A 24,838-nucleotide genomic window follows, 5' to 3' on the forward strand; every position below is an offset into this window, starting at 1 on the left:
CAATTGCGAATGATTTACATCCACTACTCAAAATATTATCTAATTCAGATATTACAAACATTATAGTTTGGGCTTTAGCCACATGCGTGCCCATCTGCGAATTACAGTGGAACACAAGTGAGAGAACTTGTTAATTCTCTGAATAGACATTTAGAAAATTGTGTAATTTACCACGCTCGCGATTACTTATTCAATTTTATACCACCAACCATGCGCACACACACGCAAACGCCTTCAATCTCTCTGCATTGCAGTTTCAAGTAGTTTGATAGAATTTCTTTCAAACATTTTATATTCATCTTCTTTTTGACTGCCACCTGCATCGCCAATACCCCGTAGTGGGCATGTAGCTGTGGGCCAAAGAACAATCAAGCAAGCAAGCTCTGATGGCGCGTCCCGGACCAGCATAAGCTCCACATCTACATCTGCAGCATAAACCATGTTCCGATCGTTCGTTGACCTCTTCAGGCGAATTGATGAGCTCGACGACGAAGAGACCGATGAGACCGACGACGAAGAGCATCTGTCGCCGGAACCGCCGACTCCGACAGACTTCTGGGACCCGATCGAGTACGGCAAAGAGGAACCGACCGAAGAATGCGTGTTGACTGTGCTGCGACACATTGCGGAGCTGAACGACCACCGGCCCCTGGGAGTATTTGCCGAGCCCGAAGGTAACGATGTGACCGAGATTCACGCCCTGGTCCTGGGTCCCGTCGGCACTCCCTACGAAGGAGGCTTCTTCCACTTCGTGATCCGCTGTCCCTCGGACTACCCTTCGAGACCACCGCTGGTTAGGCTAATGACCACGGACTCGGGTAGGGTGCGGTTCCACCGAGCATCTACGAAGACGGCAAGGTGTGTCTGGCGCTGGGGCACGGACACCACCGGACCTACTTGGACGGAGGACCGCAGTATCGGAAACGTGATGGCCGCCATCAGGTGGATGCTTGCGAGCGAGAATCCCGTCGCCGAAGGGTCGGGTTTCGGTGTCCTACCGGCCTTGGGGACGTGGCTGAACAGCGACATCTGCTACAACACCGTCTTGCAGCACGAAACTATCAGGGTGGCGGTGTGCGACGCGGTCGAAGACTGCCTCAAGGGCACTTGCCCTTACCCTAACTCTCTGAGGAACGAGGTGTTGAAACACTTTCCACAGTTTTACGGCCAGTACGAGAAAGTGGTCCGGGAACGGCTGCCCATGACGGGTTCCTTCATGAACGACGCGCTCTACGGTGGCGTCGCCGTGTACCAGTACGACAGGCTACTGGCGCGTCTCCAGGACCTGCGCAGGCAAAGCGGCTCGAGAAATTAATATATCCCCGCCGGATGCGCCGTGCTTCGTAAAGGCCTTTAGTGCTGGAAGCTGCGCAGCTGCTGCCATTCTTGCACATGCGTGCACGCCAATCTGCAACCGGTATTTTTGGCCATCAGAAACGAAATTAAATGACGACACTTCTGCACGAGTTTTGATTTTAGCATTGTACTCTCATTTCTTGACCAGAATAGTATATATTACGCTTCTGCAGTTATTAACGAGCAAAATTTTTAACCCTGTGGCGCTTCAGTAACCTGAGTGAGAGACCTTTCTATCTTCAGAAACGTACCTTTACCACTTAAAGCGACATCGTTGAGATATAGCAGTCGCAAACAAAACGTATTTTGCAGTTCACTGTATCTTCTCTCAAATCAACACCTTATAGCTCTCGTGTAGCTGCGATCCACGCTTTGAAATAGAGCGACCGCTGTCAGAAACGCACTTTACGCCAACGAGCGCGCGTGTAGTCATCAGTCGTACTCTTGAAGATATTTGCCCTGGACTGCACTATTGTGTGGTCATTTACATCCAGACTTGTTTGGCCGAGGGTTACATATATAGTTGAAGCTCGATTTAACGAACTGGTGATAATGCTCGAATTGTGTTTTGTTAAATCGGGAAGCTCGTAAAATTGAGAAAGGAAATTGCCGGTCCTTCGAAATGAAAAATTGTAACGATTTGACTACCGACAGCTACCGCGGCATTGCGTTTCCCGCTAACTTACGCCTGGGCATGTGAACTGTCCGCGAGGAGGGCCCAGGCATGGCAACCTTCTAAAGTTACTGTATATCGCTCCCGCAGGCACCTCCTTGCGGGAGCCATATACATTAAGAAAAACTTGGCAGTGGGCTAGTTCGTTAAACATTATCGATGATTTTTGCGCAAACTTTACAAAACAGTTGTTTGCGCTCATATGTGCCGTGTGTGTGGTCTTTCTCTGTCCCCAGTCACTTTTTGTAAAGTTTGCGCAAAAATCATCGATCATATACATTAACTCTCCAACCTCCCACTTCGCCCAGTCATCATCATCACCATCATCAGCCTGACTACGCCCACTGGAGGGCAAAGGCCTCTCCCATGTTCTTCCAATGAATCCGGTCCTGTCCTTGCTGGGGCCACGTTAGCGTAAACTTCTTAATCTCATCTGCCCATCCACCTTTCTCCTACACCTCGCGCGCTTGCCCTCCTTTGGATTCCGGTATGTTATGGCCAGCTGTTATCTTGCCTTGGGGCTATATACCCTGCCTATGCCCACTTGTTCTTCTTGATTCTGCTTGACACCCGCTTGTTTCTTGACCCACTCTGCTCTCTTCTTGTCCCTTAAGGTTACACCCAGCATATTTCTTTGCATGGCTTGCTGCGTTGTCCTCAATATAGGTTGAACCCTATTCATAAGACATGGAAGGCTTCATGTCCCCAGACGTGGACATGAAGCCTTCCATGTCGGGGCTGTGCAAGCCGGTCACGTGAAGCTATGACAGGCTGCCGATATGCAATGATGGGGAGAACTCTAATACAGTGATTGTACGAGCCGGCAGAGCAACAACGTTGTGAGGAGACGATGAGTGCCATCAATAGCATAAACCATGAAATAATGACAGCAACCACGGTATAGTGTTCTTGTGGGAGCATGCAGGGACAAGTTGCCCTCCACTCGACTTAAGTGCAAAGGATCTTTTTTTTTTCTTTAAGTGGACAGCCCACTTGAAGTAAATTATAGATGTATCTGCTCTAGGCCGCAAATAGTGATGTATAAGAGTGCAAAGTGTTGTACTCATAAATTGGCGGCATTTACAAAGTGCCTAATGAATTATTTTGCCCGACTTAGATGTCGTTAGTATATAGACCGGTCTATAGAAGTACGATTTAATTATTATTATGAAGTTGGAATGCAGAAGTGTTTGCTATCACTTCTTCTTTGGAACTTAAAAAGAATTTTTAGTAATAAGTCGCTTCCCACTGTTAGTTAGCGATACATTTGATTTTCTCGCTGCAACGTGTACTTTAGGAGTCATTAAGAAAATATTTTCATCTGGGCGCACCACCATTCACGGATTGTGTTAACTGACGATGTGGTCTGGTGGTGTACCTCCTATACCATATCCCAGCAGCTCGAGTACAATATATCTTTACTCCTCTATTCCCCCTCCCAATGTGTAGGGTAGCAAACTGTACGCATTGTCTAGTTAACCTTCCTGCCTTTCCTACATTCCTTCTTCTCTCTCTCTCTTATGATATACAGAGTCGAAACCTTTTAAAAAGTAGAAGGACAGCATAAGCTTACCTTCTATGGTAATAAATATTTTATCCTTCGCGCGAATAATGTCATTTCTTAGAATAACATAGAGCGGAGGTAGTTGGTAGGCATTCACGTTCAAGAGATACGGCGTGCAAACGCGGACACAAGAGGGAGGTTTGTGGTGTATTGGCTTATCTCTTGTGTCAGTGTTTGCGCGCCCTGTCTTTAACATGCCATTTCTGTTGAGCTTCTGGTTAAAAAAAGAAGCATTGTTGCGTTAGTATCGCGTATATCGCGATACTAACGATACTATATAATAGTATCGCGCAATGTATGGGAGTTAGTGCATGTTTATGACATTTCTGGTAACGTCAGAGAAAGCCAGGAAGATATAAATATGGCAGTACAGTAGTCGAAATTATTGTGGTGCATAGCCGTGCTATATTCCGCTTCTCGGCACGTTACCTAGTTGTCATTTGGTTGAATATGCAAGCACCGGTGCCACCGGTGCTTGCATATTCTCCATTGACATACGTATTTGACTATCTGTGCCTTAATATTGTCACTCAGCCTCTAGCAGTTTCTACGCGATTTTATGATTATCGTGCAATTCCAGAGCCTCTTTCCCCGCAAGGTATAATGTTGAGTGATCTTCAATACTTCTGTTTCTGTTCACTAAAGGCCATTACGCGTTCGTTGAAAATGTTGCATACCAGATGTCCGCGGTAATCATAAGCCTAAATTGTATTTGGTGCAAGCTTTTTCTGTTTGTTTTATACATCGGGCTATCGCTCATAACTTACGCTTTACACCTAAAACAAACCACGTCACACACGTAAGCGTACCAAGTATTTTTCAAAATGCGCTGAAATACCACATCTGTTCACCGAATGGCGGCTGCCACAGGAGTTTCGAAATATGAAGAGCCAATAAAACCGACAACCATTAATGTTGAGAAAGGCGGAGACGAACTCCGAAGTTATCACCGAATTCAATCGTACATTTTCATTCCGCGGGTTCTCTTTCGGAGCCTCCTCGCCGTAACGTTGTGAGACGCTGTAAATAAGCTAGTTGTGCAAGTTGGAACGTCTCTGAAGACTACAAGGAACAGTGAGATTGTGAGAGAAGACGTGAGTTGTCTAGCCTTTCGTGTCTTCTTCTTTCACCGTCCCTATTGCCTGCACTGTTTACTTCCTTCAACGTTGTCACACGCATTGCTACGCAGCTGTGGTGAAGTTCTAACTGAATAGAGAAAATTTTCTTGTTAAATTGTTCATCGTCACTGTTCCGTACGTCCTATTTCGACCTAAAAATTTGATTAAAAGTTCTTTCCACCAATCATCGTAATAACACGTCCGATATTCTTGCCTGATCCCACATGTGTATGGCGTATGTGCTATTCGTGAATGGAAACCATTCCGTATTACTTTCTCTAATCCAAGATTCCACGATAAAAAATCTTCAGAACTAAAGATAGCAACACGAAGACTTGACCAATTTCTTTTCGGGCATGGGCCAATCAATGGTGTCCCATATGCAAATAGGAAATCATCGGAAAATTACGGCTGCTGCATTCAACTAAAGATGTTCAGCGTATAATGGTGAGGTTTTGTGACCGTTTAGTGGTTTTGTGACATTGGCTGTTTCTTACTTGCCTGTCGATAACTTAAAACAAGAGAAAATATTGCAAAAATCTATTTCGAAGGGAATGGTTTACAATAGCCACCCATATTATTGTCGCAGATCCATAAATATAATTATATTAGCATTATATCTCCTTCAGATATTCAAGAGGTTCTTCATTGAGCTTTAGCCAAACCACCACGCAAATTAGCATGGCCATTTGCCCATTCGCGCGAAACGCAAGGGGGATAACCTGTTGATTTTCCGAATAGATATTTAGGAAAATATGTTTTTACCAAACCTACGATCATTTATTCGAAATTATTTTAATAACGCCATACCTTCTGCCTACTATGCACACCCCACCCAGAGCCTCCAATCTCTTTACCTATACAGGGTGTTTCAAGAAATGTGTCCAACCTTCAAAAAAATCAGGAAAATGCGATATTTGCTCGGGGCTTTCAGAATTGTTTTTTCTGTAGCGGCAGGATTCTTAAAGTAGTTAAGGACATCATTTATGGACAGTAATTAATAAGTTACATTTATTAACTTTTTAATTAGTGGAGTTAGGTGATTGTGTCAAATGGGAGAAGTGAAGTTCTTCATGCGAGGAACTCATCCGAGCTTTGAGTATTCGAAAAGGCGTCTTAGTAATTGTTGTGACGTAATGAAATTCAACGAAATGCAACGGCTTTCAACAGGGAAAGCCATCGAATTCGGTTAAATTTCATTACTTCGTAATTATTACTAGAGGCCGCTTTTTCGAAATCTCAATGTTGGGATGGGTTTCTGGCACGAAGAACTTCAATTCCCCAATTTGATACAGTCACCTAACTCCACTAATTAAAAAGTTAATTAATTTAAATTTCCTAATTACTGTCTCAAGTCAAGTCTCTAACCATCTTAAGATGCCTAGCGCTACAGAAAAAGTCATTCACTCATTTTGAACGTCTCAGAAGGATATGGCAGTTGCGCTCTTCCATGTTTCTGTTTAGGTTTCGCCATTGAATTTGGTTGAACTTCATCACTTCGTAATTATTACTAGATGCCACTTTTTCGAAATCTCAAAGTTGGGTTGGGTGTCTGGCATGAAGAACTTCAATTCATCCATTTGATACAACCACCTAACTCCACTAAAAAAGTTAATTAATTAAACTTTTTAATTTACAGTCCCAAATAATTTCTTTAACCATCTTAAGATCCCTGCCACGACAGAAAAACCAATTCTGAAGGCAGCAATCAAATATCGCATTTTCCTGATTTTTTGAGAAGGTTGGACACATTTCTTGAAACACCTGTATAGTTCAAAAATTTTCAAGCACTTGTATCGTAATTAACTTATTGCTCTTTCACGTTTTCTATTCACCTTCTCTTTAACTGCCCGCTTCTTGTCCAATCTCCCGTAGCGGCTCTGGGAAAAGGGAGAAATCAAGCAACCAACCTCTCAATCGATTCTTTATATAAATTCATATTCATATTGTTGCGAATATATTTTAACTTATTTACAGTGTAGGATGGTCCAGCAGTCAAGATGGCGGTTGTTACTTCCAGCACACCGACACGTCGTCTGCCTCTTCTTCGCACACCTCACCATAGTCATAGCTGCAACCCCGCTACATCGACCTCCGGCGGCGAAAGCGCCGACTCGGCGCCTGTTAGCAGGTGGTGGGCGAAAGGTACGGCTTCAGGCGAGCGACGTGGACGACGTTTGAAGACGTAGAGGGCGCCGTAGGGTCCAGAGGGGCGATGTCATAGGTAACCTCAGTCACCTGGCGTAGCACACGGTAGGGGCCGGAGTATTTGGGCAGAAGTTTTTCGGCCAGGCCAACATGCCGAGACGGAGACCACAGGAGAACGAGGTCACCCGGATTGAAGCGAACGTTCCGGTGGCAACTGTCGTATCTATGTTTCTGGCTGAGTTGCGAGTCCGAAAGGCGTCGATGGGCGATCTGACGGGCCTTTTCGGCTGTGCTGATAGCGTGGCGAGCATATTCGGTGGAGATGTGGTCAGGGATGGGTACGAGCGTGTCGAACGGCAAGGTCGGTTCTCTTCCATACAAAAGGTAAAAGGGAGAATATCCAGCAGTGTCGTGGCGCGAGCTGTTGTAAGCGAAAGTGACAAAGGGTAGAGCAATGTCCCAGTCGCGATGATCAGTCGAGACATACATGGCGAGCATGTCAGTGATCGTGCGATTCAAACGTTCTGTGAGTCCGTTCGTTTGGGGATGATAGGCCGTTGTAAGCTTGTGCTTGGTTGCACAAGAGCGAAGTAGGTCCTCGATTACCTTGGATAAAAGTAGCGGCCTCGGTCTGTGATGAGTTGACGAGGAGCGCCGTGATGTAAGATGACGTCTTGTATCAAAAAGTCGGCGACGTCTGTAGCGCAGCTGCTCGGGAGAGGTCTCGTAATGGCAAAACGGGTAGAATAATCCGTAGCGACGGCGACCCATCTGTTACCGTTGTGAGAAAGTGGGAAAGGTCCCAGAAGGTCGAGGCCCGACACGAAAAAAAGGCTCAGCAGGTATGTCTATGGGTTGAAGGAGCCCGGCGGGGTGTACAGCTGGCCTTTTCCGGCGTTGGCACGACTCGCAAGAAGCGACATAACGATGTACGGAACGGTAGAGGCCGGGCCAGAAAAAGCGTCGGCGGACACGGTCGTACGTTCTGGCAACACCAAGGTGGCCGGCCGTTGGTACATCATGTAGTTGCTGAAGTACGGTCGAGCGGAGATGAGTGGGTACTACAACTAGTAGTTCCTGTCCCACTGGGCGCATGTTCCGGCGGTATAAGATACCGTCTATGATGACGAACATGCGAAGCGAACTGTCCGTCGAGTCAGTATTCAGGCGGGTGATTAGATCTCGTAGGGACGCGTCACGCTGTTGCTCGTCACCGATGTTGCCGAAAGCAGAGAGCGAGGAGATACAGATGGACGTGTCATCCGTTACGTGGTCTGGATCGTCAACGGGGTACCGAGAAAGGCAGTCGGCGTCTTGATGTAGACGGCCGGACTTGTAGACCACTGTGTACGTGAATTCCTGGAGGCGCAGAGCCCAACGAGCTAGGCGCCCTGTTGGATCTTTGAGTGCTGAAAGCCAGCATAGAGCGTGGTGGTCTGTGGTAACGGTGAAAGGTCGACCATATAAATAGGGGCGGAATTTACCAACTGCCCATACAAGCGCCAGGCACTCGCGCTCAGTAATAGAGTAATTGCGTTCGGCAGGGGAGAGGAGCCGGCTGGCATACGCAAGAACTCTATCATGACCGGATTGACGCTGGGCTAACACAGCGCCAATGCCGTAACCACTAGCGTCTGTGCGGACCTCGGTTTGAGCAGACGGGTCGAAGTGGGCGAGGATCGGCGGTGTGGTGAGCAGCGTAATGAGGCGGGAAAAAGCACTGGCTTGGTCAGGACCCCACCAAAATGGCACATCTTTCTTGAGAAGATCAGTGAGGGGGCGGGCAATATCTGCGAAGTTTCTGACGAATCGTCGGAAATATGAGCATAGGCCCACAAAACTTCGAACGTCTTTGGCACAAGTTGGTACGGGAAAATCGAGGACAGCGCGAACTTTGTCGGGATCGGGTCGGATGCCAGATGAGTCAACGAGATGCCCGAGAATAGCAACTTGGCGATGGCCAAAGTGGCATTTCGATGAATTAAGTTGTAGCCCAGCCGCACGAAACACTGAAAGAATGGACGAAAGTCGGTCGAGGTGAGACTCAAAGGTGGGGGCAAATACAATGACGTCGTCCAGGTAACACAGGCAGATAGACCATTTAAAGCTGCGCAAAAGCGTGTCCATCATCCGCTCGAACGTGGCCGGCGCATTGCACAAGCCGAACGGCATGACTCTGAATTGGTAGAGACCGTCAGGCGTTACAAAGGCAGTCTTCTCACGGTCGAGGTCGTCTACGGCGATTTGCCAGTAACCAGAGCGTAGGTCTATCGAAGAAAAATAGGTAGCACCATGAAGGCAGTCCAGGGCATCATCGATACGAGGAAGCGGGTAGACATCCTTTTTGGTGATCTTGTTTAAATGCCGATAATCCACGCAGAAACGCCAGGTGTTGTCTTTCTTTTTAACTAAGACTACAGGGGAAGCCCACGGACTCGAAGAAGGCTCAATAATGCCTTTTGTGAGCATCTTGTCGACCTCCTGTTGAATAACTTGGCGCTCTGATGGTGAAACTCGGTAAGGACGCCTGTGAATTGGAGCTGCATCACCGGTATCTATGCGGTGCTTGACTTGCGAGGTTTGGCCTAAGGGCCTACCGTCGAAGTCAAATATGTCAGAGTAGATCATAAGGAGATCACTGAGGTCTTTAACTTGAGAGGGCAAAAGTTCTGAGGCAATCATCTTGGTGATGTTGTTGTGCAGTGTAGAAGAGGTGACTGCGTCGACTCTATGCGGGTTCGGAGAGACGACAACGGGCAGTTCAGGTGACACCGATGAGATCTGGCACTCGTGCGACGGTGACAGAGTAGCAAGAGCAATGCCTTGTGGTAGGACTTGAGGGCTGAATCCGAAGTTCAGAAGAGGAAGGCACGTCTTGTTCGCTGTAACAGTTACAACTGTGTACGGAGAGGAGACGCTGCGGGCCAGTAGAACACTGGGAGAAGGAGAAACCACGTAATCACCATCCGGTACATTGGGATAGGGTTCAACAGCGACGCAAGTTAGGGCTTGTGGTGGCAGACGAATAGCCTCAGGCACACGAAAGTTTGGTCTGAACCACCTCCGACACGTCGGCGGACGCAGGCAAGTCAAGTTGTACAACACCGGCCGAGCAGTCAATGACAGCAGAGTGGTCAGACAAGAAATCGAGTCCGAGGATGACATCATGTGGACAATGAGCGAGAACATGAAACAGAACGGACGTCTGGCGGTCGGAGAACCTCACACGTGCCGTGCACATTCCGAGTACAGCCGGAGTTCCTCCACTAGCGACACGTACAAATAGGGACTCGGGCGGCGTAAGGACCTTATTTAATCGTGCACGGAGATCAGAGCTCATAATAGAAATATGTGCGCCGGTATCAATGAGGGCAGTAACAGGTAGGCCATCCACTTCCACAGCAAGCAGGTTCTGGTCCGTAGTGAGGGTCAGCAGAGGGTTTTCAGGTCGGGGGTCGAATGCAGCGTCACCTCCGGGAGCTGCATTGCTCAGTTTTCCGAGTATGGGCGTCCAGTAGGGCGGGGCGACGAATGGCGACGGGGCTGAGGTGACCGGGAGCGACGATCGCTTGGGGACGGCGAACGGCTGGAGCGTCGGACCGATGTCGCAGGAGCCTCAGCGTATGGTCCACCGTCACGAGCGGGAAACTGCAGGGGCCGGTGGTTGTCGTCACGTCGATAGCCAGAAAACGAGCGAGATGGAAAGGTGCGAGAACGACAGTAGCGAGAAATATGTCCTACACCGTGGCAACGAAAGCAGATCGGCTTGTCGTCCTGCGTTCTCCACTGGGCAGGGTCACGATAGCGGCGAAACATTTCCGGTGCACGAGGAGGCGTTATGGAACTGACACGAGGTTCCGTCAACGAACACACCGGCTGCAGTCCGACATTTGCAAGCTCTTCCCTCACAACCTGCTGGATCAACGAGATCGTTGGTCGAGGATCATCAGATGGCCGCGTCAGGAAAGATGGTGGCGACGCCGCCTCGATTTCCTCGGCGCACGATGCGAACTACGCTCTCGTTGGTAGGCGGTTGACCGCATGGCGGCTGAAGGTCCTCGCAAGATGATGTAGCGGCCGTGTTCGGAAGTCGCACGAAATGCTGGGCAATGCGGCGACTCTTCAGTTCTTCGAACCGGCGGCACTCTTTGATGATGTCGTCCACGGTGGAGCAGTCTTTAGACACTAGTAAATTGAAAGCATCATCCGCAATTCCCTTGAGCAAGTGGCTTACTTTGTCACCCTCTGACATGTTGGTGTCGACACGTCGGCAAAGGGCCAGGACGTCAAGGATGTAGGAGACATACGATTCGGTCGAAGATTGTGCCCGACAGGAGAGTTCTTTAGAAGCGGCCCGCTGGCGTCCGACGGCTCTACCAAATAGGTCACGAAGCTTCTGTTTACAGGCATCCCAACTGGTTATGTCAGCTTCATGAGCCTGAAACCACGTACCTGCTGTTCCGCAGAGATAGAAGTCAACGTTGGCAAGCATCATTGTAGGGTCCCACCGGTAGACGCTGCAAACCGCTCATACTTCGCGATCCAGTCATCGACGTCAACGTGGTCGGTGCCGCAGAAGTTACCGGGATCGCGGGGTTGAGTCAATACGACCGGCTGTACCGGCTGTACCGGAGGCGCGGTCGAAGCGGCAGCAGCAGAGTTGCTTTCTGTTGACATATTGCGGCTGTCCAGGATACGTCCGCTGCGGAGTTCCGTCTGCGTAGTACCCCGCACCTCCACCAAAATGTTGCGAATATATTATAACTTATTTACAGTGTAGGATGGTCCAGCAGTCAAGATGGCGGTTGTTACTTCCAGCACACCGACACGTCGTCTGCCTCTTCTTCGCACACCTCACCATAGTCATAGCTGCAACCCCGCTACAAATATGTTCGTCACCACGTGGGTTATCATCCCTGTCATAAATCCTATCTTATAGTCTGACCGCTTGCTTGTCTAGCATTTGATTACTTGATATTTCCTTTTAAACTAAATTTCAGTTGCCTTTAGCTTCATAGGGCAACTGAAACCTTGAACCTACTGCCGCCCTCTTCTTGGCCCATCCCCATTTGTGAGTGAGTGCCAGCAGAAGGAGGATGATATCACCATCATCAACCTCTGATTGCTACAATCACAGCATAGACCTCGTTCCAATCGCTCATCGGCCTCTTTAGGGAACTGAATGAGCTCGCCGACGAACTGAGTGGAACCAAGCTCATGCAGCGTTCGCCGGCAGCGCGACTCCGACCGACATTTGGGACCCGATCCAGTACGTGAACAAGGAGCCGACCGAGAAATGCCTGGTCTCCGTGCTGCGACACATCAAGGAGCTGCACGTCCGCGGCCGGCGCCTCGGAATATTCATCCAGCCGAGGACCATGACGTGACTATGATACACACTGTCGTCTTGGGACCGTCGGCACGCCGTACGAAGGAGGCTTCTTCCACTTCGTGCTCGGTGTCCTTCGGATTACCCTTCGAGGACCACGCTGGTGAGGTCATGACCACGGACCAGGTACGGTGGCGTTCCACCCGAGCTTCTACGAAAACGGCGCAAGGGTGTCTGGCGCTGCTGGGCACGGACATCACGGACCTACTTGGAGCAGAACACAGCATCGTAAACGTGATGACCATTATCAGGTCGCTGTTGGCGACGAGAACCCCGTCCCTGAAGGGTCGGCCTTCGGTGTCATACCGGGCGTGGGGACGTGGCTGAACAGCCGCATCTGCTACAACACCGTCTTGCAGCACGAGACTATCAGGGTCGCGGTGTGCGACTTCGTCGAAGATACCTCAAGGGCAGTTCCCTTTGCCCGATCCCTCTGAGGAACGATATTTTCCAACACTTTCGGCAGTTTTACGACCGTATGAGAAAGTGGTCCGGGATCGGCTGCCTGGCAGGCTCCTTCATGAACGAGCGTTCGACGGTGGCATCGCCATGTACCAGTATGAGACGCTAGGTGCGTCTGCGGAAACTGCGCGAAAGGGTCGGTTCGACAAGTGAATGATGTCAGCTTGCCGATGCGTTGTGATGCGTGGAATCCTTACACGCTGGAACCTGCGCAGCCGCTGCCATCTTCGGACATCCCAGTCTGCGACCGTTCGTATCAGCCGTCATTGACGATATTAAATATACGCTCTATCTTTCAGCCAGAATGGTGTACATTACGCTTCTGCAGTTCTTAAGCAAAATTTTGAAAACCTGGGCGACAGACGTTGCCGGTCTTCAGAAACTCTCCCTGACTATTTAAAGCAATTTGTTGAGGCAGGACAAACAAGGTTTCCTTGACAGTTCGCTGTGTTCTCTCAGATCAACGCCTTAATTATACTCACGAGCACGCTTTAATGAGAGAAGGTGCTGTCACAAACGCGTTTTGCGCTAACGAGCGCATGTGTAGTACTCCGTTGTCCTCGCGAGGATGAACTGCGCTAGTGTGGGTCATATATGCAGAAATAATCGGAAATGTAGACGCGGGAAACGACGGCAGCCGCAGCTCATTGGTGGATCATCGCGCGCTTAATGCAAAGGTTCTGGGTTCGCCGCCACCCTCGGCAAATTGTTCATTTCGTCCACTTCCACTAGTTTTCATGTATTAAGACGATGGCCTTAAGCAGCTCATGAAAATGGTTCCTCAGTGAAAGGGCAGACGGTGGTACAAGAAAAAAAAAAGACTGGGACACTTGAACTTCGATATAGGCGTTAAAAAAAAAACCTTTATTTAATTGACACTGTAAAGTCTATTAGCGCTTAAAAATTTTCAGACTATATGATCCGCCTGACTCTTGGCCGATCCCCTGAGTGGGTAGGTGCCAATCATCCCAGGATCTCATCATCATCAGGCGTGCGCATGGTTTCCCATCAGGGAGGAGGGACAAGGTTTTATCTCAGCGCCCCCTTCCCACACGTGGTGAAGTTTAAAAGACAATGTGCTTAACAATGAATGAAAAACCGAAAATGAAGTGATGACGTGCTTCTTCTGATAGCCTGCCTAGAAGTAAAGATGAGAAGTAAACAGCTTATGGAATGCAGCATCAGGGGCTTTCTTCCGCCATTATTGTCAAGAACTGCGTGGCCATAACCCTGCTGTGTAAACAATGACGGGACAGGTCGACTGAGTAAAAGTATGGGGCAGACTTCGCGCCCCACACTACCCTTTATGTGAGTCAGGTCGGAGGGGGGGGGGGGGGGGGCCTGCCCCCCTCGTGCGCACGCCTGTGAGCTTCGCCTTCAATAGTAGCGTATCGGGCCCTCCCCTTTCCCCCCTCCCCAGTGTAGAGTAGCAGGCCAGAGCAAACTATAGCTCAGGCCGACCTCTCTGCCTTTCTGTAAATAAATATCTCTCTCTCTGTAATCGGGCCCCGTGGGCATCGCCTTCACAATTGCAAGCGTGGCTTCTTCTCTCGGTGGACCCTCAATCGTACGCTGAGAAAAGGAGCGTCTTTATAGCGTAAATTGGCCGTTTCAAACGATCCTAGAATGCATACTTCAAATACAGTTCCGAATTGCCCAGTTCGACATTATTCTTCCTTTTGCGAATTGGCGAAAACCACTACGCGTCCGTGAAAACCCACCTGCGCGGCTGCACACGTTGTTGATGCTGTTTATGATATTATAGATAATTAATTATGCCTGTGTGCTTTCTATTTGCTTGGCCTTTGCAACTATCAAAGAGCAACTTCGATAACCACACTATAGCGGCATGAAAATTTGCACAGTAGACGAACCACGCACCGGAGTACGCGGAGCAGGTCACTGGCTAAGAGCAAGTTTCATGACACTGACAGACATCTGGGCGTAGACGTTCGCGCGCTTGTATTTTTTGACATGGCGCGAGCGCCACCACGTGATTCTGCTCCACCAATAGGGACGCGCATACCTCATCGCTTGCCTTCGCTGCATGACTCTGGCAGAGAGATAAAAGAATGTCGCTGCCTTTAGTTTTATTCAGGTGCCTAATTGACGCAGTATTAGCTTAAGAAGCGCATTTCAACCAATATTATTGCTTTGCACGGTGGTGTTGCGACTGATGCATTTTGTATCTGAAGATACACGATACATTTTTTAATGTATCGGAAACAGATATGATACACACCTGGCAAAATGCATCGCAATACAGATACAAGATGCTCAGAATATCTAAGATAGTATTTAAGGTACATGTATCTTCGATACTTCCCAGCAATAAGCCACCATTTAAACAGTAGTAGCGAGTGGTAATCCAACACTTGTCAACTTACCAGGCAATCCACCACATGCTAATAGCCTACATGACAGTGCTATAGCCAAAAGCCATCAACTAACCACTAATGCAGTGTACTAGAATACTGCATATTTCGTACACTGAACCACCACACAGCTAAAATTAGCCCATGCTAGCCAACTCCATCCGACAGTTATCTACCACAAGCCGACATTAGCGATGCGCTAGCCAAAACAAGCCAGTTATTAGCCAAGGTTGTTCAAAGTGGTCAACTGACGTCAGGCACTATTACACAACACTATATCCAAAATTTTGCCATCTGCTGTTCGTTTATGCAAGTCAATACAGTACATGTCATGGCGTGTGCTACATCGTTTACGCAGTGTCGTGCAGATATGTCAGCTTCACAGGTGACTGCTGTGATGTCATTAATGCGGTTGATGACATCACATTAATTACACCATTTTTGTGAGGCATGCATGCACGTTCTGGCATACGCGTTGATGCGTGGCATACCATGTTATTGAACCAACCACGAACGCTTCACGGCGTATATGCGTCATGTTTTTGTCCAATTCACGTCATGATACAGCTAACACGCATGGCGCGAATGTTCGTGTCACGACCCGTCTCTCACGTTGCCAAGTGCGCATGTCATGGAATGCGCATTCTGGTATAGCAAGGCAATGAAACGACCACCATGGCATCACGGCATCGACTTTTCGTGTACAATATGACGTACGTGACATGCATCTCATGATATTCGTGACAAACGTACTAATCTATTCATCATGCACCATGTCATACCATCCATGTCAACTTTGGCATATACCACGTTAACTAAACGACAATGCGAGCACGTAGTCTTAGGCGACTAGATAGATATAGATACGCTCAATGTGCATGCCTTCGGTTCATTGTGGGCGAAGCGCAAAAAACATAGACGGAAAGAGGAGAACGACACAAGACAGCGCCTGTCTTGTGTCGTTCTCCTGTTTTCGTCTATGTTTTTTGCGCTTCGCCCACAATGAATCCCCACCATCTAGCCCGATTTTCAGTTTTGTTATGCCTTCGGTTCGCCAAAATATGCTTCGCATTTAAAAAGTACGAGACACTAAATCAACACATCGCTTCAACAGTTGCTGGAATTCAACTTTCTCTTTCAAATGCAACGTGTATCTATTCCAATCATTCCAGGGTTGGCTCACGAGATTATTGTTGTGTTTAACATTATTTCACAGGGAAAGCGAAGTTGGCCCAGAGCTAAATGCTTGGAGGATGCCATAATGCTGAAAGACGGGTCTCGTATAAATGACCACACGCTAGGGCAGTCCACGGTAAATATCTTCACGAGAACGGCGGATGATTACACATGCGCTTGCAAGCGTAAAACGCGTTTCTTACCGCTCTTGCTCTTCTTTGAAGCGTAAAGTGCAGAAAGACGTGAGGTATAAGGTGCTGATCGAAGAGAATACACAGCTAACTATGGAAGAAGTTCTGAGGATGTGGAATGTCGTACACTCGGGTCAATGTTTATGCGTATAGCCTTCAAATTTTTTGTTTTCTAGGGATGGTTGGAGCACGATGTACGCCATTCTCGTCGTTAACAGTGAGAATATATTTGCGAAAATGGACATTCGTACATCGAGTGTCGTCAATGAATTTCGTTTTTGATGGCCGAAATTATCGGTTTACAGGTGGCACGTCCGAGAATGGAAGCGGCCATGCAGCTGCCAGCGCTAGAGGATTAGTACGCAGTGCAGCACAAGGGGCGGGAACATTAATTGCCCGTGCCCACCCTCTCTTGCAGGTCCTGCAGACGCCAGTAGCGTCTCGTACTGGTACATGGCGACGCCACCGTCAAATGCGTCGTTCATGAAGGAGCCCGTCAGGGGTAGCCGCTCCTTGACCACTTTCTCGTACTGGCCGTATAACTTCCGAAACTGTTTCAACATCTCGTTCCTCAGAGTGTCGGGCAAGGGGAAGTACCCTTGAGGCAGTGTTCGACCGCGTCGCATACCGCAACTCTTACAGTTTCGTGCTGCAAGACGGTGTGTAGCAGATGCCGCTGTTCAGCCACGTCCCTACGGCTGGTAGCACACACCGAAAGCCGACCTTCGGCGATGGGATTCTCTTGTCCAGCAACGACCTGATAATGGTCAGCACGCTTCCGATGCGCGGTAGCGTGTCCAAGCAGGCCCGACAGTGTCTGTGCCCAGAAGCGCAGACAGACCTTGCCGTTTTCGTATAAGCTCGGGTGGAAACGTACCCTACCCGAGTCCGTGGTCATCAGCCTCACCAGCGGCGGCCTCGAAGGGTAGTCCGAAGGACACTTGAGCACGAAGTGGGAAGAAGCCTCCTTCGTAGGGGTGCCGGCGGGTCCAGAATGAGGGCGTGGATCTTGGTCACGTCGTCGTCCTCGGGCTCGACGAATACTCCGCAAGGCCGGTTCTCCTCCAAGTCCGCTATCTGTCGCACCACAGTCGAGAGGCATTTCTCGGTCGGTTCCTTGTCCGCGTACTGGATCGGGTCCCAGAAGGCTGTCGGAGCCCGCGCTGGCGGCTTTTTCTCTTGCCCGTTTCCGGTCTCTTCGTTCGCGCGCTCCGTCATATTTCTCAACAGGCCGCTGACCGATCAAAACATGGCTTTGCTGTAGATGTAGATTTTGAGCCAATGTCGATGCCGGATGGTGAGTGTTGTTTATCCCACGGTGCTTACCCACTAGGGGGATGGACAAAGAAGATGGCTATTAAAGAGAAGGCGAACAGCAAATTTATCAGCAAGGCATGCTAAGTTAAATTCGTTGACACTATTGGAAATAAATTGTAGAGACAGGAACTTTTAAAACGAAATTTTTTTTTAACTTCTTGGGGTTTTCCATGCCAATGGCTGCTGCTTTCTGTCATGAGGCTCTTGACCGATCCCTCACTGATCGTTGAGTGAGTGAGTAACGACTTATCGCGCGAAGGGAAGTGGAGGGGTAAGGGAGGCTAAGGCACGTAGGCTATCGAGCCATTCTCTTCTTCTTCTCTTCTTCTTTCTTCAGTGGTTATTCAGGAAAGGAAAAGGCACCCTAATTTCTGTCTGCCTATAGGCGACACGGCGCAGTGCCTTGTAGGAATGGGGGGAAGGATGGAATAAAGATCGTAGGAAATAGACTAGAAAAGTGGAGACACATCCATCCAACGAAGAGAAAAGAGGACAGGAAAAACTGGGAACCCGTCACGGGGAGTTCAGGGACGGGTCCGCGAAACACAGCTAGAGGCACAGTGCACAACATCGACGAAACGGAGAAGGTCCCGACGATGAGCGGCGCACGGCATAGCGGCGAGGAGTCCGTCCGGGGCGCCGGTCAGCGAGAGGTACGAGGAGTATCCAGAACATCGCGGCCGCACGTCCTCTTGCTTGAAATCCGCGAGCGAATCCCCCATTCACATCTAACTTCGCCTACAGCAGTGGAAGGTGGAGGAGGGAAGTCAGACTGCGCAGGCGCAGGCGGGACGTTTGATGCTTATGGGCGGAGGGACCGCGATGGCCCCCCATGTGTCTAGGTGGTGTTGCCCGACGGTGAGCAGCGCTGAGACAGGAGATAGTGCACTGGAGGAAGTGGCGCCTCACGTTGCTCATGCGCTCTGCTGCCCGTCTTGACGTCGGAAGCCGCGTCGGCGCTTCCGTGTCCTCGGCTTACTCAATGGCAAGCCGAGTACGCGAAGAAGGGCACAGAAAGCTAACTTGCCTCTGAAACAGTTTCAGGCTGTTTACTTTTAAAGGTCCATTACCGTCCTCGCCGTCAGTGACCTAAACTATATCTGACAGAGAAACAGAAAGCCGAACAAAAGATATGCGTTGCATCAGTGAGAACAAATTCGATATGCTGCGAATCGAAGCTTCGCTGTGTAACAGGGCGTCTTGGATGTGCTGTCATTTTTAAAATGATAACCGCGTATATAAAGAAGATTTTGTGGTATTAAAATAATGTCGAATAAGTGACCGTCGGTATGATATCGACCGAATTATCGAATCAAGCAATCAGGTATTATTCTCCTAGTACTGTACACGGCTTCGCAAGTGGCCGTGTAGACGTTCCTACGGAATAAGCCCAAAGAAAAAGCCAGAGAAAGAGAAAATATTTTTAACGTTTGCTGTAACATGACTAACGTTCGCAGAGAAATTCGAGAATACATTTAGGACCGATAGCTCTACTGCCCCCGGTACAAACCCAGAAAACAACTTTTGTGCATGCATTTGACCTTGAATCTCAGCCACCGTCCATTTCCGTCTCTTGCTAATAAAAATGAGGAAGAAGTTGCGTTTTCTTTAAAAGTTTTATTTAAGAATCCTAGGCGATTTATCTGATTCTTTTCCTTTAAATGTTTCGTGTCCTTCCCTTATTGAGTTAGCTAATCATTTATTTTAAATGTACCATCCGCTTCCTAGGCTATCCGTCACCGCGTTGTGGGTATGTGCCACAAAATGAATATATATCACCAGCACAACATCATTTGCCATCATCACGAGCACGATCAGTTCGCTGCCCCTCAGCACAAACGGTCAACGGGAATGCAGCGTCGTCCAGCTCGCCAGCCGCGAGCCGCCATTGCCTCTCCTGTGTTACTAGCGACGAATCGCGGCGACGTGCAACCGTGTACGGTTTGGAGCCCGCGTTATGCCAGCACGAGCAGCCGTCGGTGCAGTGCCTGCTGAGACTCAACCGTGACCTCGTGAACATCTTCGACGACCCGGCCTGGGGTGTTCGTCGAGCCCGAAGAGAACAACATCACCAACGTCCACGCCGTCATCGTGGGTCCCGACAACACGCCGTACGAAGGAGGCTTCTTCCATTCGTGCTCAAGTGCCTCCCCGACTACCCGGCCAGGCCGCCGCTGGTACGCTTCATGACGACGGATGCCGGAAGGGTGCGCTTCAGCCCGAACCTGTACAGCAGCGGGCTCGTCTCGCTCAGCATCCTGGCACGTTTCCTGGACCCTCCTGGACTCCGGACATGACCCTCGAGACGGTGCTCGTTTCGATCCAGTCGTTGCTCATCGAGCAGCCTTGGCCAACGAGCCTGGACTGGGACGCGAGTTTGGAACCTGGCTCGAAAAGACGACCGGATACAACGCCAGCTTGCGCTCCAGACCTCAGGGTGTCTATTTGCGACGTGCTCGAGGACTGCCTGCCTTGTAACTCGTCGTACCCGAAAGTCCTGCAGAGGCTGTGATGAACACTTCGTCGAGCAATATTCCAAGTACAAAACTGCAGCCATCTCCAGCTCGGTTTGAACCCGAGCCCTGCTGACCGGCGTCTTGAAGGGCTCTCAGCAGTACGAAGCGCTACTCGAGCGACTGCAGGACTTCTACGGTCGAATACTGCAGAGGTAGCTCGAGTCTCACGCTGAGGAAGATGTGACAATGCGACTACACGGCACCTTGAACTGCTAAGGGTATATGGTAGAAGTACCAGCATTCCTTTTTGGAGCATACTGGATACCCATGCGACCAGTCAGGATCAAATGCATCTGGTGCACATCTCGCGCCAGACAATTACGCCTGTGTGACAAACTCCAAGGCAGTGAAAACGTTACATTTACTGGCCTTGCACCCACGAGTTATAAATGCGCTCAGAAGTGTTAACAAACGGCACAGCTGCGTAATTTCTATGCCGACGAAATAGCGCTGGGGTTATCTGCATTCACGTGCATTCTACACTGGCCTCCAGTTACTTGCCCTGTTACGCACGCCTGTCTGTCAAAACATGACAGAACAGCGAAGGGCAGCGAAGCGCGTGCGCATTTAGCAGCAAATGGTATGCTTTTAATTAATTTGACTGCTTTCCGCATTCATACGCATTTCCTGCAGGAAGGACTTTCGGCACGCAGTGGAATAAATTTCAATTCGTCGCCACTAGCTCGCTCTCTCCGAATTGTCGTCCCGAGGTGCTATTCTGTGCATCGGCGAATTCCGCCATATTTCCTCATTCTGATGGCGCCATTTTTAGGCAATGAGAGGTGGCAGCACCACCGTGGACCAACGAGAATGTATACAATTGAGGATTGGGTTCGTCATCAGGGGTCTTGATGAGCAGCACGGTCTCCCACTGCTCCCCATCCTGAATTTTTCGGCCCTGTCGGGGCGCCTATGGGCAGGCCCGAATAATGTGATGTAGGTCCGCCCTTTCTTGACAAAATTTACATTTGGCCGAATATTGTATGGATGATTGTCCCGGGATTGGATACGTATTGGTGTAGAGGAGGCGCTGTGCCATTCCTGCAGCTTATTGATTGATGTGCGACGGGGAAGCAACCCTCCCCAGTCTGTAGTGGTCAGTATCACCCTGCAGCTAGCTAACCATCCGGTCTTCATCAGCCCCAGCCGCGGCAGAAGAGAAATTTTATGCGACATCCATCCAGCCCTATATACATTTGCTTGGAGGTATTCCTTACCTACCTAGTCTTGCCCAGCACCTTGAGCAGAAGAGAGACAGAGAGACGTAGTGCAGAGGCCCTACAACTCTGAGGCAGTCCCGTATGGTTTGTGTGAAAGACGAAATATCCACAGCGAAGGTACATGTGTGTGTGTGTGTGTGTGTGGGTGTGTGTGTGTGTGTGGTGTGTGTGTGTGTGTGGTGTTGTTGTGTGTGTGTGTGGGTGTGTGTGGTGTGTGTGGTGTGTGGTGTTGTGTGTGTGAGTGTGTGTGTGTGTATCACCCTTACTGTCGCAAGGACCCCACCGATGGGTCCTTGCGATGGTAAGGGTGATACACTTTAATTCCTTTCAATTAGGTCAAAATCATTACATTACAGTTTAATAAAAAGACAAATTAAAGCACCTTCGCACTAATGTGCCAAGCTGAACGAGGTGTGGAGCTGGGCGGCCTTCTTTGTTCTCTTTATGTTTCTCTCTCTCTTTCTTCATCTCTTTCCTTATTTTTTCTATTCCCTCTTCTATTTTCCTGTGTCCTTATAGTCTCTGGTTATTTCTAGTTCTTTCTTTCTCTTTATATACAATTTCTGCCGTTTCTCACTCCGTCTAATACGTTCTTGCCGTTTCTCGCTCCTTCTATCTTCCTTTCACTTTCTTCCCTTTCTTTCTATTTCTCGCTTTCCTCTCCTTTCTATCTCTTTCTGTCTGTTATTCTCTCTATTCGGTTTTCTCTTTCTGTCTTTCTCATTCTGTTTTTCTTCCCTTTCTTTCAATTTCTCCCTTCCTATGCTAAGCTTCACTCTCTCCCCTCCTCCTAACCCTCACTTCCCTTTCCCACCCTCTTGGTAAGCTTTAATATACAAAGCTGTGTTCTGCTAGCGTGCCTGGATAGCCGAGCGGTTACGATGCTCGGCCTTCAGATCACGGGTACGCGGGCTCGAATCCCTCCTCAAGAAATCCTTTCGCCAAGAATTTCTCTTTCTTTATTTATCTCTCCTCTGTACTCGTTCTCTCACCCATCAGAGTTACTGCAGGCCATGCCGGACAAATCGGAGCACGTGTAATGGGAGCGAAGCAGATGATGACGAAGAGGATGAAGAGAGCGCGTGCGTTTCCATGATGGTGATTATTGCTGTTCACCCGTCACGTACCTATGCTAGTCTTTTAACAACTTCCGCTGTTAAAGAAGAGAAGAATGTCCCCTATGCTTCCCTTGGAACCCGCCACGGTGGTCTAGTGGTTATGGTGCTCCACTGCAGACCCGATGGTCGCGGTGGCCGCATTTCGATGGAAGGGAAATGCTAGAGGTTCGTGCACTTAGACTTAAGCGCACGTTAAAGAACACCAGATGGTCAGAATTTCCGGAGCCTCCCATACTGCGTCCCTAAATATCATATCGGGGTTTTGGAACGTAAAACCCCAACAATTATAATTATGGTTCCCATCGGCTTTAATGTCTGTTTGTTTCGTTGAGTTTGTGTCTAACAAAGAACGAGCCCCTCGACAATTCCCCTTATTTCGTAGCTTACAAATTACGGAGACGCGCTCTAAGGTGACCAACCAGTCAGAAAAGTCATGTCCACAACGACTGATGATCCAAAGAACCACTGACACCAAAATTACAAACTCGAGATGTTTTGTGTTGATTGTCCTGCATACGTGGGCAATTCTGACCAATTATTAGCCGCGAACGCTGCCCTTAAGACATTTTAATTTGGTGCTAAAGTAAGCCTGAGTGCTCATATGAATTGGCAGCACCTTGCGACATCGCCACTAGTATGACGTAGGTTGGGGACACCCGTGACCGTTCCACGAGTAAGCGAGGCGTACTGTTCTTGCGCCCCCTCGGTCTGTTGTCGGGCTGCTCTCAAGGCTGGTTCTGACTGCCTTTTTTTTTCCTTCTGATGGGGGCGCTCTGCTTGGAACGCAGGCATGTCGCATGCCGTTTTGAAGAACGTGGCCTGGTGCCTCTCACCCTAATGGCACCGCAGCACCCACATCGTCTCGTTCTTTCCCGCACGCGGGACCCCCATTCAAACAGCGCGCTCTCAACGTCACCAACCTTGAGCGCAACGTGATCTCATGGCTCCACCCGCGGTGGGTCGCTAGTTTATATTAGGCGGGCGTTTTGAAAGTGATCAACGCAAAAATTGTCATAATAACGACGCTGGCGATAATTACGCGATACATCAGAGCATTACGATCAATTTGCAGAATTATCAGACACACATCTACCAATTAAAGCATAAAAGCCAGAAACAAAAATCTGGCCGAGTAAAAAGGTCACACGGTTCCGTATTATGAATTTGCCCAAGACGCATCGAAGGTGAAAGCCATCTTGTGCGTTTTCTTCTCAATCAATTGTACTGATCCCTGCCCGTCCCCTGCCCCCGAAAGCATTCTGCACCAAAAATGGTTTTGCAGTGCCCTTCGGGATCGGCCCACTTTTGATGAAGCGACGACCGTCATCATGTGACTCACGGTATGCGACATAAATTTTGGCGTCCTGTGACGTCAAAACATAATTTTGCATCAGTCGTGTTGCGCAGTGGACGCCGACGGTATAACTTTTCGCGTTTTAGCATCTAAGGCTTTCGCCTTACTAAATAAATATTAATATACAGATCATTCTAACAGCGGACATCGCTCGATCAGTAAGACCAGATAAAACCCCCTCCCTCTATTTACTTTTCATCAAGAGTATGCCCGCTTTTATCACGCCCCAAGAGAGTTGCGCATTATTGTGGTGCAGTGTCTATTTTTTCTCCGCATACAATATGGTTTTAGGGAAAACACTCCTACAAGTTCGTTTACCTTGCACTGATAAGGCGTCTTTGCCGCACACTGAATCAATCGAAGGCAAAGCCAACTTTACAAATTACGTTGCCTTTGTGAGCGCGAGAGCATGCCAGAGAGAAGAGGACAGTGTGTGCTGCCACATGTTCGCGCTTTCGAAACAACACGGCGAGCCATCGACTCTGCCACTCTGAAGGCTCCGATTCTCGTCAGAACACCGATTCAAATAAACTTCGTGGACAGACCTCACTTGGGTGATGGAAATGTATCGATAACCTAAACCTATTTTAGGAAATTGAAATGCTGACGGCAGCAGTACTCGGAAAGCTTACTACGTCGGCACTTGCAATCTTCCAACAATTTTAAAGCCCGCCACCCTCCCTTTGAGTCTTTTTATAAAATTTCCCTAGGGTTAATTACATAGTGTAGGTTTCGGGAGAAGGAAACAAAACGGGTTCTACAGTGGATAGCCGACTGAAGAACACAGAGGGGTTGTATGTGCGGTGAAAATACTATAGATCGAGAACTTCTGCTTTATATTGTAGCGGGGTTGCAGCTATG

The 24,838-nt window shown here is 48.9% G+C and overlaps 2 protein-coding genes across 2 annotated transcripts; both read left to right on the top strand.

Moving 5' to 3' along the window:
• Positions 1 to 439: 439 nt before the first annotated feature.
• On the top strand, positions 440 to 12,246 carry LOC119391309 (ubiquitin-conjugating enzyme E2 Z-like). The gene is made up of 2 exons (XM_037658990.1): positions 440 to 1,293; positions 12,096 to 12,246. Exons 1-2 carry the CDS (start codon positions 440 to 442, stop codon positions 12,244 to 12,246), a joined length of 1,005 nt encoding a protein of 334 aa, XP_037514918.1.
• Positions 12,247 to 17,733: 5,487 nt separating this feature from the next.
• On the top strand, positions 17,734 to 20,066 carry LOC119391310 (ubiquitin-conjugating enzyme E2 Z-like). The gene is made up of 2 exons (XM_037658991.1): positions 17,734 to 17,749; positions 19,627 to 20,066. The coding sequence occupies exons 1-2, from the start codon at positions 17,734 to 17,736 to the stop codon at positions 20,064 to 20,066; spliced, it is 456 nt and encodes a 151-aa protein (XP_037514919.1).
• The last annotated feature ends 4,772 nt before the right edge of the window (positions 20,067 to 24,838 follow it).

Source organism: Rhipicephalus sanguineus, chromosome 4 (genome assembly GCF_013339695.2).
Source record: "Rhipicephalus sanguineus isolate Rsan-2018 chromosome 4, BIME_Rsan_1.4, whole genome shotgun sequence".
Lineage (NCBI taxonomy): Eukaryota > Metazoa > Arthropoda > Arachnida > Ixodida > Ixodidae > Rhipicephalus > Rhipicephalus sanguineus.